Source organism: Moschus berezovskii, chromosome 27 (genome assembly GCF_049115385.1).
Source record: "Moschus berezovskii isolate FMDL1 chromosome 27, NW_MosBer_1.0, whole genome shotgun sequence".
Taxonomy (NCBI): domain Eukaryota; kingdom Metazoa; phylum Chordata; class Mammalia; order Artiodactyla; family Moschidae; genus Moschus; species Moschus berezovskii.
Genome location: NC_142486.1, coordinates 7,567,844 through 7,581,896, shown reverse-complemented (window position 1 = coordinate 7,581,896; position 14,053 = coordinate 7,567,844). Strand labels below are relative to the sequence as shown.

The 14,053-nt window shown below is 51.0% G+C and overlaps 1 protein-coding gene across 7 annotated transcripts in view; it reads right to left on the bottom strand.

Annotated features, from left to right (window-relative positions):
* The window catches only part of CUX1 (cut like homeobox 1), a 366,772-nt gene that overhangs the window by 32,342 nt on the left and 320,377 nt on the right, over positions 1-14,053 (bottom strand). For 5 of the 7 annotated variants that reach the window (XM_088833169.1, XM_088833168.1, XM_055410115.2 and 2 more), the window contains 3 exons: positions 10,411-10,713; positions 7,711-7,899; positions 477-741 (listed from right to left, as the gene is read on the bottom strand). The exons of the other annotated variants lie outside the window; for them this stretch is intronic. In XM_088833169.1, the coding sequence (XP_088689295.1) occupies positions 477-741; positions 7,711-7,899; positions 10,411-10,713 (757 nt within the window). The remainder of the gene's footprint in view (positions 1-476; positions 742-7,710; positions 7,900-10,410; positions 10,714-14,053) is intronic. 7 annotated transcript variants of the gene reach the window in all.

Here is a 14,053-nt window from a genome sequence, read left to right as displayed (position 1 = left end):
TGAGAAAGCATAAGAAAATCACTAGATACACGCTCACTACTGTGGAACCAAGAAAGACTACACTCTCCCCTTTTTTTTAACTACTTTTTTTTTTTGGTCATGCTGCATAACATGTGGGATCTTAGTTCCCCAACCAGGAATGAAACCTGCACTCCCTACAGTGAAAACACAGAGTCTTAACCACTGGACCGCCAGGGAAGTCCCACACACTCTACCTTTTAAACGATGGCACCGAGAGGAGACTTTTTCTGGTTATAGAAGACATGGATTGTCTCTACCTGCCTCTACCTGCATGACTCTCCATCTTTGGGAGTTTAAAATGCCAATAAAAAGAAAAAGCCAACTAACTGACTGAATACCAAGTTCTCAGCCCCCAGAATGCCCTCCCATGCACAGTGAATGGCCGGTCTCTTCCTGAGTGCTGGACGTGCGTTCTCGCAGAGCTGTGACTGACTGGGCTGAGAGCAGGCCCGTACCTGTAATTGTGGAACCAGTTGATGACCGTGCTGGTTTTCAAGTTGAGCTGGGTGGCGAGTTCTTCGATGGTTTTTGGTGACGGGTATGGCTTTTGCTGATATGCTCGTTTCAGAGCTTCTTTCTCTTCAGGGGCCAGCACTACTCGGGGTTTCTTCAGCTGGTGCTGCGGCTGGGGACTGGCGCCCTGGCTGTAGTCGATGCCAACGGATGGGGGCTCGCAGGGCTGGCTGTCGCTGACCGAGCTGTGCCGCCGCTTCATGTAGGCTGAGGGAGGGAGAGACGTCAGACTGAGGGGCGGGCCCAGCGGGGAGACCCGCCCAGGCCCCCCAACACCCCTGCTCCACGGCACACCATCTGCATGGATCGTGGCAGCTCCCTGCTCTTCTGAGAGCATCTCAAAACACTTGGACTAGAACCATTATGAAACCCAACACACACTCATCAAGAACGAGCTCTGCTGTAACGGGAGGTCCCTTTCTGTCCCTGCATGACTCATGGTTCAGTGGGGACACCGAGAAGTATAAAGAGAGATGACCCCCATGGGGTGTGATAAGGGAGGGCACACAGGCACCCCATGGAGGGGAGCTTTGAGGGGGAGTACTCAGCCCTGTCTGGGGAAGGCATGGGGGAGGCAACCAGGGGACATGATGTTTGAACTGAATCTTGAAGGACAAAGAAGGATTAACCAGAAAAAACCTGGAAGTGAGATAGAAGATGGTAGGAGGCCACTCCAGAAAGCAGGAATAGTGTCTGCAGAGACACAGGTAGGAAACAGCACGGTCAGAGTGTGTCCTGTGGGTGCAAGTATGTGGGGGAGGGGGAGTGGAGATGTTGGACCTCAAGCTGGAGGCTGCAAGTTTGGACTTTACCTTGAAAGCAGGGGGAAGAGACACAAAGATTCAATAAAGGGAATGAGGTGATGAGCTCTCTGTTTCTGAAAGGCTGCCCTGGCAGCGGCTTGGAGGACGGACGGAGGGGCAAGGACTGGAAGGAAGATGCTCAGTGGGGAGGGAAGGAGGATAGAGATGTAGATGAAGGCAGTGGTGACGGGGTTGGAGAAAAGCACACGGATGGTTTCACCGTGAGGGGCAGAACTGATGGGGCTTGGGGACTGACTCAGTGAGGGACCAGAGCAGATGGAGCTGGGGATGGCTCCCTGGCCTCAGGCGTGGGAGGTGACGGGGCCGCTAGTGTCGCTGGACTGGGTACCGCGGGAAGAGCAGATTAAGGGGAGAAGATGAGGGGTCATCTTGGAAATGTGGAGACTGAGGGCTCTCCGGGTCATTCACAATGAGATGGTCTATAGGCTGTTAGAAAGACAGGTGTGAAGTTCAGAAGAATGGTCTAGGTTAGAAAGAGGAAACTGGAACCACTAGAATAGAACTTGTAGTAAAGTTAGTGACCTTGATGAACTGACGGACAGAGAAGGGCGGAGAAGGAATCCTGGAAAACACTCACATGCAGAGGATAAGCAGGAGGAAGCAGCCATGAAGGATGTAGAGAGATGGGAGGCCAACCAGGAGATGGTGGTGAGGCAGGGATGAGTGGGGAGGGAGGGTCCCCGAGTCAGTGCTGCAAAAAGCCAAGTCCGACAAGGATCCAGGATGTCCTGGTGCTAAGGGATTAGGGTGAAACTGGGAGACCTTGGTGAGCAGATACGGTGGAGCTGTCAGAGGAGAAGCCAGACTGCAACGGGTTTAAAAGTGAACAGGAGGTGAGAAGGCGGAGGTAGCGGGCAGGACTTACTATTCTAAGAAGCCCAACCGTAAAGGAGAAGTGAGACACAGGACGGCTTCTAGGAGGGGAGTCCAGGGCTGACGGGGGCCTTTAAAGATGAGAGGGAGCTGATGTTTCCAAGCTGAGAGCGGAGGAGACAGAGAGCTGGTGCCTCAGGTGGTGTGTGTGAGATGGGTCCAGGAGAGGGCGGGAGGGAGGGAAATGGGGGGTGGACACCCAGACGCACTTAGAGGGACTGAGGTGGGGAGAGTTGATGGCCTTGGTTTTCTTTATGAAGTATGAAGGCAGGAGGAAAGGCAGCTCTGAAGAGCTGGGAACAGAGTCTTGGAGAGAGGCGGGTGGGAGACAGTGGTGGGGGTGGGGGGGAGGGATGGTGGGGGCGGGGAGAAGCACAGAGGACCCTGCTGAAACAGGAGAGATGGATCTGAGGTGGCATCAACCCCTGTGGGTTTCAGGTCCAAGGATGATTCTGTGTGAAGACGAGCAGGACGCTCTCCCCAGGCTGGGGTTTGCAGAAGGGTGAAGGTGAAGAGTTGCGTGATAGAGTACCACAGCCAGTGGGGGTCGGAGGTCTGGGGAAGGAGAGAGAGCAGGAGAGGTTGTGCTGCTGGGGGGAAGCCTGGGAGGGGTTATCCAAGCTCAGGAGGCCATCCGGGGCCACTGGGATGAACAGATAAACGTGGAAAGATGGACGGATCAGTGAGGAGGCACCTGAATTTAAGCTTTGAGAGGTAGAAAAGTTATGGGTGATGATGAAATTTGGGGAACCGAGGGTTGAGGAGGTCAAACTACTTGAGGCTTGGGTGCTGGACAGGTCAGAGGGCTCATAACATTCCCCTGGATGAGGCAGCACGTGGGCGTGGGGGAAGGCAGTGATCCATGGGCCAGTCTTGGAAAAATGTAGGGAGTGAGCGAGAAGCTGGGGGATGGAGACGAGGAGCTTTGAGAAAGCCTGTAGTACTTTCAGTTCTTGGTGGAGGTGGGGCCCAACCCAGGAATGGAGGAGTGGCTGGAGCAGAGCTCAGAGCTCGGGGATCTCTCAGCTCCCCCCAGAAGGCACCGCGGCTGGGGGGAGGTGAGGGGAGAACACACGCTGTTCATGTGTCTTCACTGTGGAATAAGGGTTAGGAGCAGCGGTGGGGAGCCGGCTGAGAGCAGGCTCAGGAACTCAGGTTCGAGTGCCACCGGAGGGTGTGTGGAGGGGCCTGCAAGGTAAATGGGGGCGATTCCTGGATTCTGAGTTCTCTGCTCTGCCAGGGATGTCTGTGCTTCGTCTGCTCCTCTCTGCGGTTATGTATTATTAATCACTATGCTTCAGGTTAAGAACTGTTTGGATTTTGTGATCAAATGAATCCTCCACAGAGGTCATTCTAGTGAATTTAGAATATGATCTGAAAATTCCTTAAAACTTCTTAAAACTGATGGGATATGAGTGTGTGTGTGTGTGTGTGCGCTCAGTTATGTCCTGCTTTGGGACCTCATGGACTGCAGCCCGCCAGGCTCCTCTGTCTGTGGGATTTCCCAGGCAAGAATTCTGGAGTGGGTTGCCATTTCCTTCTCCAGGGGATCTTCCCGAACCAGGGACTGAATCCAAGTCTCCTGCATTGGTAGGCAGGTTCTTTACCACTAGTGCAACCTGGGAAGTCCCAATGGAATATGAAAAAGTGTTATTAAATTGAGAGAGCATGGAGTGGTCAGGACAGCAGTATCTGTCAGCAGCAGCAACAGCGGCTAACATCTGTCATCTAATCTTCACAGTTATGCTATGGGAGAGAGACCAGTGACATCCCTATTTACAGACCGGAAACCTGAAGCCTAGAGAAGTTCAGTGATTTGCCGGAGGTCACACGGCTAGTAAGGGTCAGAACTGAGGTTGACCTAAGTCTGTTCTGGGCAGCCCTGTGCCCACCCCACCTGGCCAAATGGTGGCCAGAGCCCCCACCCCCTGGTCAGGGTGCAGAAGCAGGGCTGGGCTGTGTCCACGGGCGCCACAGGAAGCCTGGGAGCTTCAGTAGCACTGACACTCGGGTCTGCAGTGTCACAGAGGACTGTCAGGGCCCCACAGTAGCCTTCAGGGAGGGGGGCCCAGCCCTCCAGCTGGCTGAGTCTGTGTGTGTATGTGCGTGCATGTACTTGGAACTGTGTGAATAGGCTGGTTCAGGGCTGTCTCATGAAGGGAACAGAAAGCAGGGGGCAGACTAGAGCAGAGAGAGAGGTTTACAAGAAAGAAAGGAGAGCAATAAAAGACCGCGATAAAGGGAGAAAAAGCAGAGTTTCGTGGAAGAGAAGGGAGCAGGGCATCCAAGGGAATCCTGCAGCCTGCACTGCCTGGTGCAGAACTTTTAATCTAGGTTAGATGGGGGGCACAACTTATTTTCACGTATTTTAAAGGGATACAAATTATTTTAATAACTCTCATTACTGAGCACTTCTATGCGCTGATTGTTATACTAGGTACATTCTAATCCTTACAGCCAGGAAGTATTCTCTTCATGTTACAGATGCAGGAACTTAGGCTAGGGAGTTACTTAAGGTGCCATTCTATGATTAGAACTCAGACAATGGAGAAGCAAATCTCCCCCCCAAAATGAATGTGATAAGAGTCAGAGGCCAGAAAGAAACGGGCCTGGTCTATTCCGCTAGATCCCTCGATTTGGGCGGGTGACTGACAGTCTATGGAAATCACAGGAAGTGCTGGGCACGGGGTCACCCACTGTTGTGTCTGAGGGGTCAGATGCCTCCCGCTGGGGCTGGTCAGTGAGCAGCCCCGCTAGGGCGAGAGACAGAGGGCCCAGCTGCTTAGGGACTTTGGGATGCAGAGGGGCCTGGGCCCAGTGGAACAGTAACTCTTCTGTGACACAAGGTGGCGCCGAGAGCCTGTGCAGGAGACGGGTGGCAGTCGAGGAGGCCCCCGGAGATCTGCCTGGGGGGGCCCAGGTCCTGCTCTGCTGGCCCAGAAGGAGGGGCACAGCAGGGAGCGGTGGGCCCAGGGCTCGTGCTCAGGAGGTGGCCGTTGGGAGGGCGCTGCCTTCTGATAGAGGGTGCACAGCTTTAAAGCTGCCTAGGCAAGCACTCAAACCGTGAAAAGGATATACTGGGTTTATGATACTATTCTCTCTACATTTATGTCTGTAATTTCCCAGAATAAAAAATGAAAAAGTTTTTGTTGGGGGGGGGGGTGACACAGCACCAAGCCTGTGGAGCTTGCCCCACGGCTGCAGCCTGTGGCAGGGCCTTGGTTGGCCATTGAGGGCAGTTAGGTAAGGAGTCCACCGGACGGCCCTAGCTGGCATGGAAGCCGATGTGTAGGCTTGTGGTCCCAGTGTAGCTGGCACTCGGCACAGAGCAGCAGAACAATCTGAGAGCGCTGGCTGTGAAGCCCGACAGCCCAAGTTCTGTTGTTGTTTCGTCACTCAGTCGTGTCTGACTCTTTGAGAACCTGTGGAGGGCGGCCCGCCAGGCTTCCTGGTCCTTCACCATCTCCCGGAGTTTGCTCAGACTCATGTCCATTAAGTCAGTGATGCCATCTACCCCTCTCATCCTCCGTCGTCCCCTTCTCCCCCTGCCTTCAGTCTTTCCCATTATCAGGGTCTTTTCTAATGAGTCGGCTCTTCCCATCAGGTGGCCAAAGTATTGGAGCTTCAGCATTAGTCCTTCTAATGAATATTCAGGGTTGATTTCCCTTAGGATTGACTGGTTTGATCTCCTTACTGTTCAAGGGGCTCTCAAGAGTCTGGGTTCTTGCTTACACCAACTTGAAATCAGGCAAGTCTCATAGTACCGGAGCCTCATGTTTCCTGGATAACAACATCTGTACGAGATGGAGTGATGTGGGCTGAATGAAGTCTCGGCACAGTGTCTGGAGACAGGAGGCACTTAGGACCTGCAAGCTCTATGGTCACATGAGGGCTGGCACCAGAGGCTCGTGCGTCTTCTTGGAGCCCTTTCCTGGTTGGTGAGGACAGTGGTGCTTCAGCTGGAGGTGAGTTCAGGGGGTAGGAGCCTGGGTTCCCCCGCAATTGCCCAGCTCAGGTGTGCTAGGCATGGGGCTGGCACAGTCCCACAGGTGATCGTGACATCCACTCTCTGGTGAGGTCCCCTGCAGACACTGATGGGCAGGGTCACAGCTTCCTGTGACTGGACCGGCAGCTGGTGCCCACTCTCCACATCTGAGGAGTTTATCAGCCGTCAGGTGAGCTCGCAGCACTACAGGCGACCCAGGACTGTCCTTTTTGAGGGGTGGCACGTGGAGTGCGAGCCATGAGATGGGGCAGGAGTTCCTTTCTGTTGCCAAGGAGACCCCTTTGGATTTGTAGCCTGTGCTCAGCATCGAGGGGGCTCCAGTGTGTCTGGAGAAAGGAGCTGCTCTCTGCCCTCTGGGAGGCCATACCCTCTATAGCCCTGGAGACTATAACAGCAGGAGAGAGGTCTGTTCTACAGGAACTTGCTCTGCCATCCTCTAGGTAGGCAGCCTTCATGGAGACAGCTAACTTTTCTTATTTATAAATGCATTAAAAAAAGAAAACACAACACTCCTTACTGTAAACTTCATAACGCTCTCATAGGATGCTGCTAAGTCACTTTAGTCGTGTCCGACTCTGTGTGACCCCATAGACGGAAGCCCACCAGGCTCCCCCGTCCCTGGGATTCTCCAGGCAAGAACACTGGAGTGGGCTGGCATTTCCTTCTCCTATCTCATAGGATACTTTTTGCTAATCTTTTTGTTTTCTTAAATAATTTTATTTATTTATTTTTGGCTATGCTGGGTCTTTGTTTCTGCTGGCGTCTTTCTCTAGTTTCAGTGAGTAGGGGATACTCTCCAGGTGCACGAGCTTCCCATTGTGGTGGCTTCTCTTGTTTCGGAGCAGAGGCTCTAGGGCGCTTGGGTTTCAGTAGTTGTGGCACTTGGGCTCAGTAGTCATGGCTCCCGGGTTCTAGAGAACAGGCTCAGTAGTTGTGGCATACAGGCTTAGTTGCTCCATTGCACGTGGGATCGTCCCAGATCAGAGAGCAAATGCTTGTCTCCAGTATTGGTAGGTGGATTCTTTACCACTGAGCCATGAGGGAAGCCCTACAAATGCATTTTTAAACGATCTCTTCGAAAGGATAATATGTGGAAGCCCTGCCATGATGGTGCATGTGAAATGAAATGCTGCAATACCCCACCCACCCAGCAAAACAAAAGAGCCAACACAAAGTGGCCTTACTCTCTCGAAGAAGAGAAAGCTACATTGGCCACCAGGGCAACTGAGGAATTATCAAAGTACCCTCCGGTGCTAAATGTCTTTGGGTTCAGGTTTTGAGGCAGAAAAACCCACAAATTTCTCCACCCTTTTTAGGCACTCATCGGCAGATGACTGTCAGAAAATCCTGCGCCCTGCCTTATGCCCCTTGGTCATGGATCAGTGTCCCTCTTCAGCTCAGTGTGAAGTGTTAACAGCAACAGTGGGCTTATACATGAGAAAGCGATGGGTGGGGGTGGGGGCGGCAAGTTACCTTTCTTTTCCATCCGTTTCATATCCATCAGCTTCTCTACATTGTTGGGATCATTCAGCCACAGCTGCATCCGGACAAAGGGCTCCCGTCCCTTCAGACTGAGCTTGTGCCAGGGCTTGGGGCGAGCAAGGAGGTCAGAGACGGAGCCTTGGGTGAGCCCCAGGATGGTCTCTCCAAATAAGCGCTGACCTGGAGAAAGAACAGAACCAAGAGAGGTGTCATTGCTGAGACTCAGGGAGCTGACAGGACAAGTAGGTGTCAGAGTGAAATCAGAAACGGGGGTTCGAGACCCAGAGTCTTATCAGTCCCGGGTTTAGTAAAAGCAGTGTGTTTTTTTGGACAAGCTGTGTGGCATGCAGGATCTTAGATCTCCAACCAGGCATCTAACCCATGCCCCTGCATTGGGAACTCTGAGTCTTAACCATTGGACCACTGAGGAAGTCCTGAGCAAGCATTTCTTAGAAGCACTTCCTCAACCAGACTTGTCACGACCTCCATGGGTGATGGAGTCAGTATTCCTCTTACATTCTGCTAACGCACAAGGCTTCTCTAGAAAGAGTCTTTGGGTTTCGGATGAACCAAGGCCCGCACGACACCTGCTGCGTCTATCAGAGGTGGTTAATCCCAAACCCGAGCTCGGGAGGTTAAGTAGCTCATGGGGCGACCTCTCTTTCAGAGCCTCAAACTGGGCTGTCTGCACTGGCCCCTTTCACGATTTAGCAAGGTTATCAGGTCTTGCTGAGAAAACAGGCCACTTGACCCAAGGTCACAGCAGGAAAGAGAAGGAGAAAGAGCTCCTCAGCTTTATTTTCCTGACAAGCAGGCCATTTCCAGCTCTGAAGTCTGTCCCTTCAGTTCAAGTAGCCTGCTCCCTGGGCTGATCAGAGGGTACTGCGCTCTGGAGAGCACAGTGGCGTTAGGTCTGCAGTGTTCATCAGAGGCTTGAAAGGAAGATTTCTCTTCTCTGAGAGCCATTCAGTTGCAGGTGAAGAGGGGCCAGCACTTTGAAAGACACAAACGAGAACCAGGCACAACCGGAAGGAGCTGACGGGAGGACTGAAAGGCACCGGACTCCGAGTGGAGGTGAAGGCTGGGATCCGAGGCCGGTGCCTGGTACCATAAAGCCTCTGGACCATGACACTGGCTCTGCCCCTCAGTGTGGGGTGACCCAGCATGCGTGCTCACTCGTGTCTGACTCTGCGACCCCACAGACTGCAGCCCGCCAGGCTCCTCTGTCCATGGGATTTTCCAGGCAAGAATACTGGAGTGGGTTGCCATTTCCTCCTCCAGGGGATCTTCCTGACCCAGGGATCGAACCCAATTCACCTGCATTGGCAGGCGGATTCGTTACCACTGAGCCACTTGGAAGCCCGAGGGTGACCCTGATGACTGGCTTATTCCCCCTTTGGCTCACATCCTGCATCTGTGAGAGGGAAACACCCCCAGCTGCACTCACAGGGTAGTTAACAGAGCACTGCCTTGTAAGAGGTGGGGCTCCGAGTAAAAGTTTACTGCATGCAAAGTTTTGGATTTGAGAAAATAAGTTTTTTTGATATTAGTCATTTTAACTGAGCTTAACATTTTTACCAACCCCAACATTTACTGATTTTGGAAACCTGAGGCTTTTCTGCTTTTCAAACTCTCAGTTTAGCCTATAAACATCCCAGGTCCTTACCATTAAAAAAAGTTTTTTTTAAATTTTTTATTAAAAAGATTAAAAAAAAGTTTGGCTGTGCTGGGTCCTCGTTGCGGCGCATGTGGGATCTTAGTTCCCTGACGAGAAATTGAACCCACGTCTCCTGCATTGAAAGGCAGATTCTTAACCACTGGACCACCAGGGAAGTCCCCGTACCATTTGTTATTGTTGCTGTGGTTGTTTTAAATAAATTTTACTTAATTCTAATCTGGCAAGTCAATCTCATTTCATTCCAAGGAGCTTGTTATGTTCAGGAAAGTGATATATATATATATTTGAACAGCTAGTTACTATTTGCTTGACCCACCCCGTTGTACTGGGACAGGGGTGTTGGGGGGAATCAAGTGATTATTTTCAGAAAATTATGTGTATTACTTTTAGAGGTTTCATAGCAGTGGCTCTCAGTCATTTTGGAAGTCACAGATACATTTGAGAGTGTGACGAAAGCTACTAACCCTCACCCTTTAAAATGCACACACACACACATTCTGCTATGACTTTGAGAGACTAACACATGAACATGAATATGGCAAGATCCCAGTTCAAAGATTAAGACGATGCCTGGGTCTTGACCAAGCTGCCTGCTTCATCTGTAATTTGCTAATTTGGCCCCCACTTTGGGTCAGAGATACCAACCAGATGCTGCTGGGCTCATTCTGACTCTTCCCTGCTCTGTACCCCCTTAATCCCCAGGATTTAGAGCTCTTCTGGGCAATCGGTGGTCAGATTGCACTGCCCAAGTTGACTCTGGTTGGCATGCCTGTCTTCCAAGAGGTCCCAGTGAGGGTGCAGGGGTGGGCTGGGGCTGACCTTAGACTTCTACCACCCTTAGGAACCCTTGGTGCTCACAACTGTAGGATGTTTTAGGTTCCCGTAGGTAGCCTGGGAACGTTTAAACCCTTTGGCTGGCCCGGCCTGAGGCCCCTTCCACCCACTCCTCCTGCGAACCCCCAACAGGAAACGGCCTGCCGCCTCTTGACTTGGCAGCCGGGGAGGGAACCTACCGAGGTTGTTGTCGGTCAACACCTCCTTGACCCTCTTGGTGATGCCGTAGGTGTCCAGCTCTGGAGACATGGCCACCAGCTCTTGAATGCTGAGTGCTGAGTGCCCGGAGAGAGGCAGTGGGGTGGCGGGCTGGGAGTCTGAGGCGGGCGGGTCGCTGGGTTCTGGAGGTTTGCCGTCCTTACTCGTTTCGATGGGGGGGCAGGGCTGCTGGACCAGTTCAGTCAGACTCTTCACTGACTCGCTGGAGCTCATGGGTGACTCAGGGGCAGGGCTGCAGCTGGCAGAGGTCTTTGGAGTGCTTTCTGGAATTAGAGCACACAGAGACCCAAGGCTGAGAGAGGCGGTCTCTCCCCATGCACACCTCCTTTCCTCACCTAGGACTGGCTCAGAAGATGTCTGTATACAAAGGAGACAGTATGGCAGTCTGCGGATCCAAATGAATTGTGACTGAGAATTAACCTTTTATTTTCTGTATTAAAAAATAAAAATAATAACAGCGAAAGAAGTAAAAGCAGGGGTTTAAACAGTACATTTCTGAAGACTCAATAAAGGGCATTCTGTTAAAAAAAATTATGCCCTATTAATCACTGTCATGACTTCCTTCTCACAGAACCCCTTAATTCTATAATTCAGAAGCATCTTGGCTATATTATAATTTGTGTATTTATTTTATCCATAATTTCCAGCACAAAGTTAAAGGACATATTATTTTAAATGAGGGCTGTCTGCAATGTGTGGTCACCACAGCAATGAAGACCCTTAAAGAAGAGACCTAAGGCCCTGGCTGCAGGCCCCTGAGGGCCCAGGGTTGAGCGGGGACCCCAGGTCCATTCTCACTATGATCCCGGAGGGCTCCACAGTGACCACAGAGAGAAGTGAAGGAAGAGGAGCACCCACCCCTCTCTCCGTCAGACCCCAGGATGTGATTCTGAAAGCCCAGCTCTCATCGGTCTACACCAGGTGGTCACTGAGACAGGAAGAGGCGGGGCCAGTGTGGGTAGTCAGGTCCCCACTCTCTCCTTTCTTCAGAAGGGGATGTCTTGGAGGTGCCTGGTGGCGGGGAGGGCACAGTGCTTTGTTGGTGAGTGGTACCTTCTGGCCTCTGTTAGCACTACCTGTAAAACCTGACACCCATTCCAGTTTGGGGATGCCAGGAATAAAGGCTTCCGCACTTCCTAATTTCCAAATATAGAGAAAATGCAAAGTGACTGAGCACTGCGGTCCTACCCACAGGGTAAAACCTGCCTTTTTTTAGCTTGGAGTCTGGGTACAGTTTCTCCCCCCAGTCTCTCCTCCCCACTAAGAATGGGCACATGGTGAGACCCCATGGCATCACGGGTGAGGGTCCAGGCCAGGCACTGTCATGTGGGCTCCACGGCTCCAGAGACAACAGAGTGTGAGGCCAGGCCACGCAGTTAATGCCAGCACATGTTGGCCCCCAAATACCCATGACCCGACTAAAGAAAATGTAACACCAAGGAATAGCTGAATTCCTTTTTTTTTAAAAAAGATTTTATTTTTTTAATGTGGACCATTAAAAAAAAGAGTCTTTATGAATTTGTCAAAATATTGCTTCTGCTTTATGTTTTGGGTTTTTTTGGGGGCGTGTGGGATCTGAGCGCCCCAACCAATGATCAAACCCGCATCTCTCCCCACCTCGCCCCCTGCCCACCCCATTGGGAGGTGAAGTCTCAACCACTGGACCATGGGGGGAAATCCGGGAATAACTGAATTTTAACAGATCATATACCTGGAGTGTCCTTCATCGGACATATGATATCCAGGATAATAACCTATTCTGAATTCAAGAGGATGGAAAATGTATTCCAAGTAGAAGAGATAGTTTGTAAAAATACCTAGAAAGATAAAATCCCAAATAAAACAACTGCAATAAACCCATCTATTGTCCTCAACCAGTACAGAGTTCTACCATCACCTAAAGCTGTGTGCTCAACATGGAAAATCAGGTTAAAAATAAAAAAACAAACACTGGCTTGTGAAAGATGTGAAAGAGGCAGAGGTAAACGGCAGAAACGGTCCATATAAATCTTGAAGGCAATCTGAACCCTACAAATCGGATTTCTTTTCTCTGCTCACCTCCAGGTCATCGTACAACTGGATGTAAAACCTGGAAAATGTTATTTTTGTATCTGAAGCAGCAGAGGAATTGTACTGTAAATTTGCCCTGATTCACCCAAGCGAGGGACCAATTTGGCAGATCATCCATCTTGCTCACTGTACACTGTCAAGGATGGCATGCATTCCCCACATGATAAACAGATTTCTTCTCAGGTTGGTGTCCTTTAACCCACAGCAAGGTCAGAACAATGGCTGCCTGGAGAACACACCACCCGGTGCCGCCTCCCAAGCCCTGGCCCCTGGTTTTCTTTCGGGCGCTGGCGGGTCCCCAGAATAGCTGGAGTGGGGGCATGTTTCTTTCTTTCAGGTGTCCTCAGTAAAGCCACTCTCCTTCCTGCATTTTTTGCCAGGAAAACCCCCTGAAAGAACTGACCAGAGGTGTGCGCTGCACGTTACCGGTGTCCCTCTGTGCTCCTCACCATGACTGCAGACAAGGGCAACCCCCCTCCCCAACCAAGGTCAAAACCCCACTGGGCCTTGGAATGTACTGGGCTGGTATCTGCACCTCTGTCCCGAGTCTGTGTCTACACTGTTGTCTAAACACACTTTAGTCCGTGTCTCCATTGCTCACCAGCACACACAGGTGCCGCTACGGCCTCTGGTCACTGATAGCAGACTTTGACCCACGTTTTTTGGAGCAAAAGGGACAAGGGGCAACAGGAAATAGACCCCTGGACACATCACGAATCCATACACTCAGAACATCACACTGCAAAGTCATTTGTTTGACTAGAAAACTACTTTCAGTCAGCACCACAAAATCAGATCCATCAAGCAGTTCTCATTGTCCCCTGGTGAGGGGGCCAGGGGTGGGGGGCCCCTCAGTGGCAGGAGTATTGGTGCCCGATGACTCACCATCTTGACAGAACAAGAAACATAGTCAACAGAGAAGGAGAAATATTGCTTTTCTTTTCCAAAAGTTAGCAATTCGAGCTCTCTGATGAAAACGATACTTTTTGAAAGAACAAGGTTTTTTGCTCTTCTCTGTAATTAAAGATAATTTAAGCTAGGCAAAACACCCCCCCCCCCAAAAAAAAAAATGGAGGAGCCCTGGGCTTGGCACTAAGGTACTGAACCTGGGATGGGGGTTGCCTCCACTAACCCGTGATGCCAACTTGAATGTGATTCCTAAGTTCTTGGAACATCTTGGTTTCCTCATCTGAAAAATACAGGCAGGGTTGTAGCTGTGAGGAACAAACCTGCCACAGAGCGCTCAGTAAATCTGAATCTGATGTTAAAAAATAGAGTAGTTACTGAGTTGTACTGGAACATATCTGTCTACATAAAGGTCCTCTGCATGCAATGTAAATCTCCTTAAGATTTATTGCTGCTTCTTCTATAGTTACTGGCACACAACTGTGATGCTGGTGAGAGAGACAACAGCTACATCTTGTGCGATGCCATTCAGATGATATTCCAGAGAAGGCAAAATTACAGGAATAGAAAACAGATCAGTGGTTTTTTTTTTTTTTATGATGATTAGGAGTTTGGCTTATGCCAAGT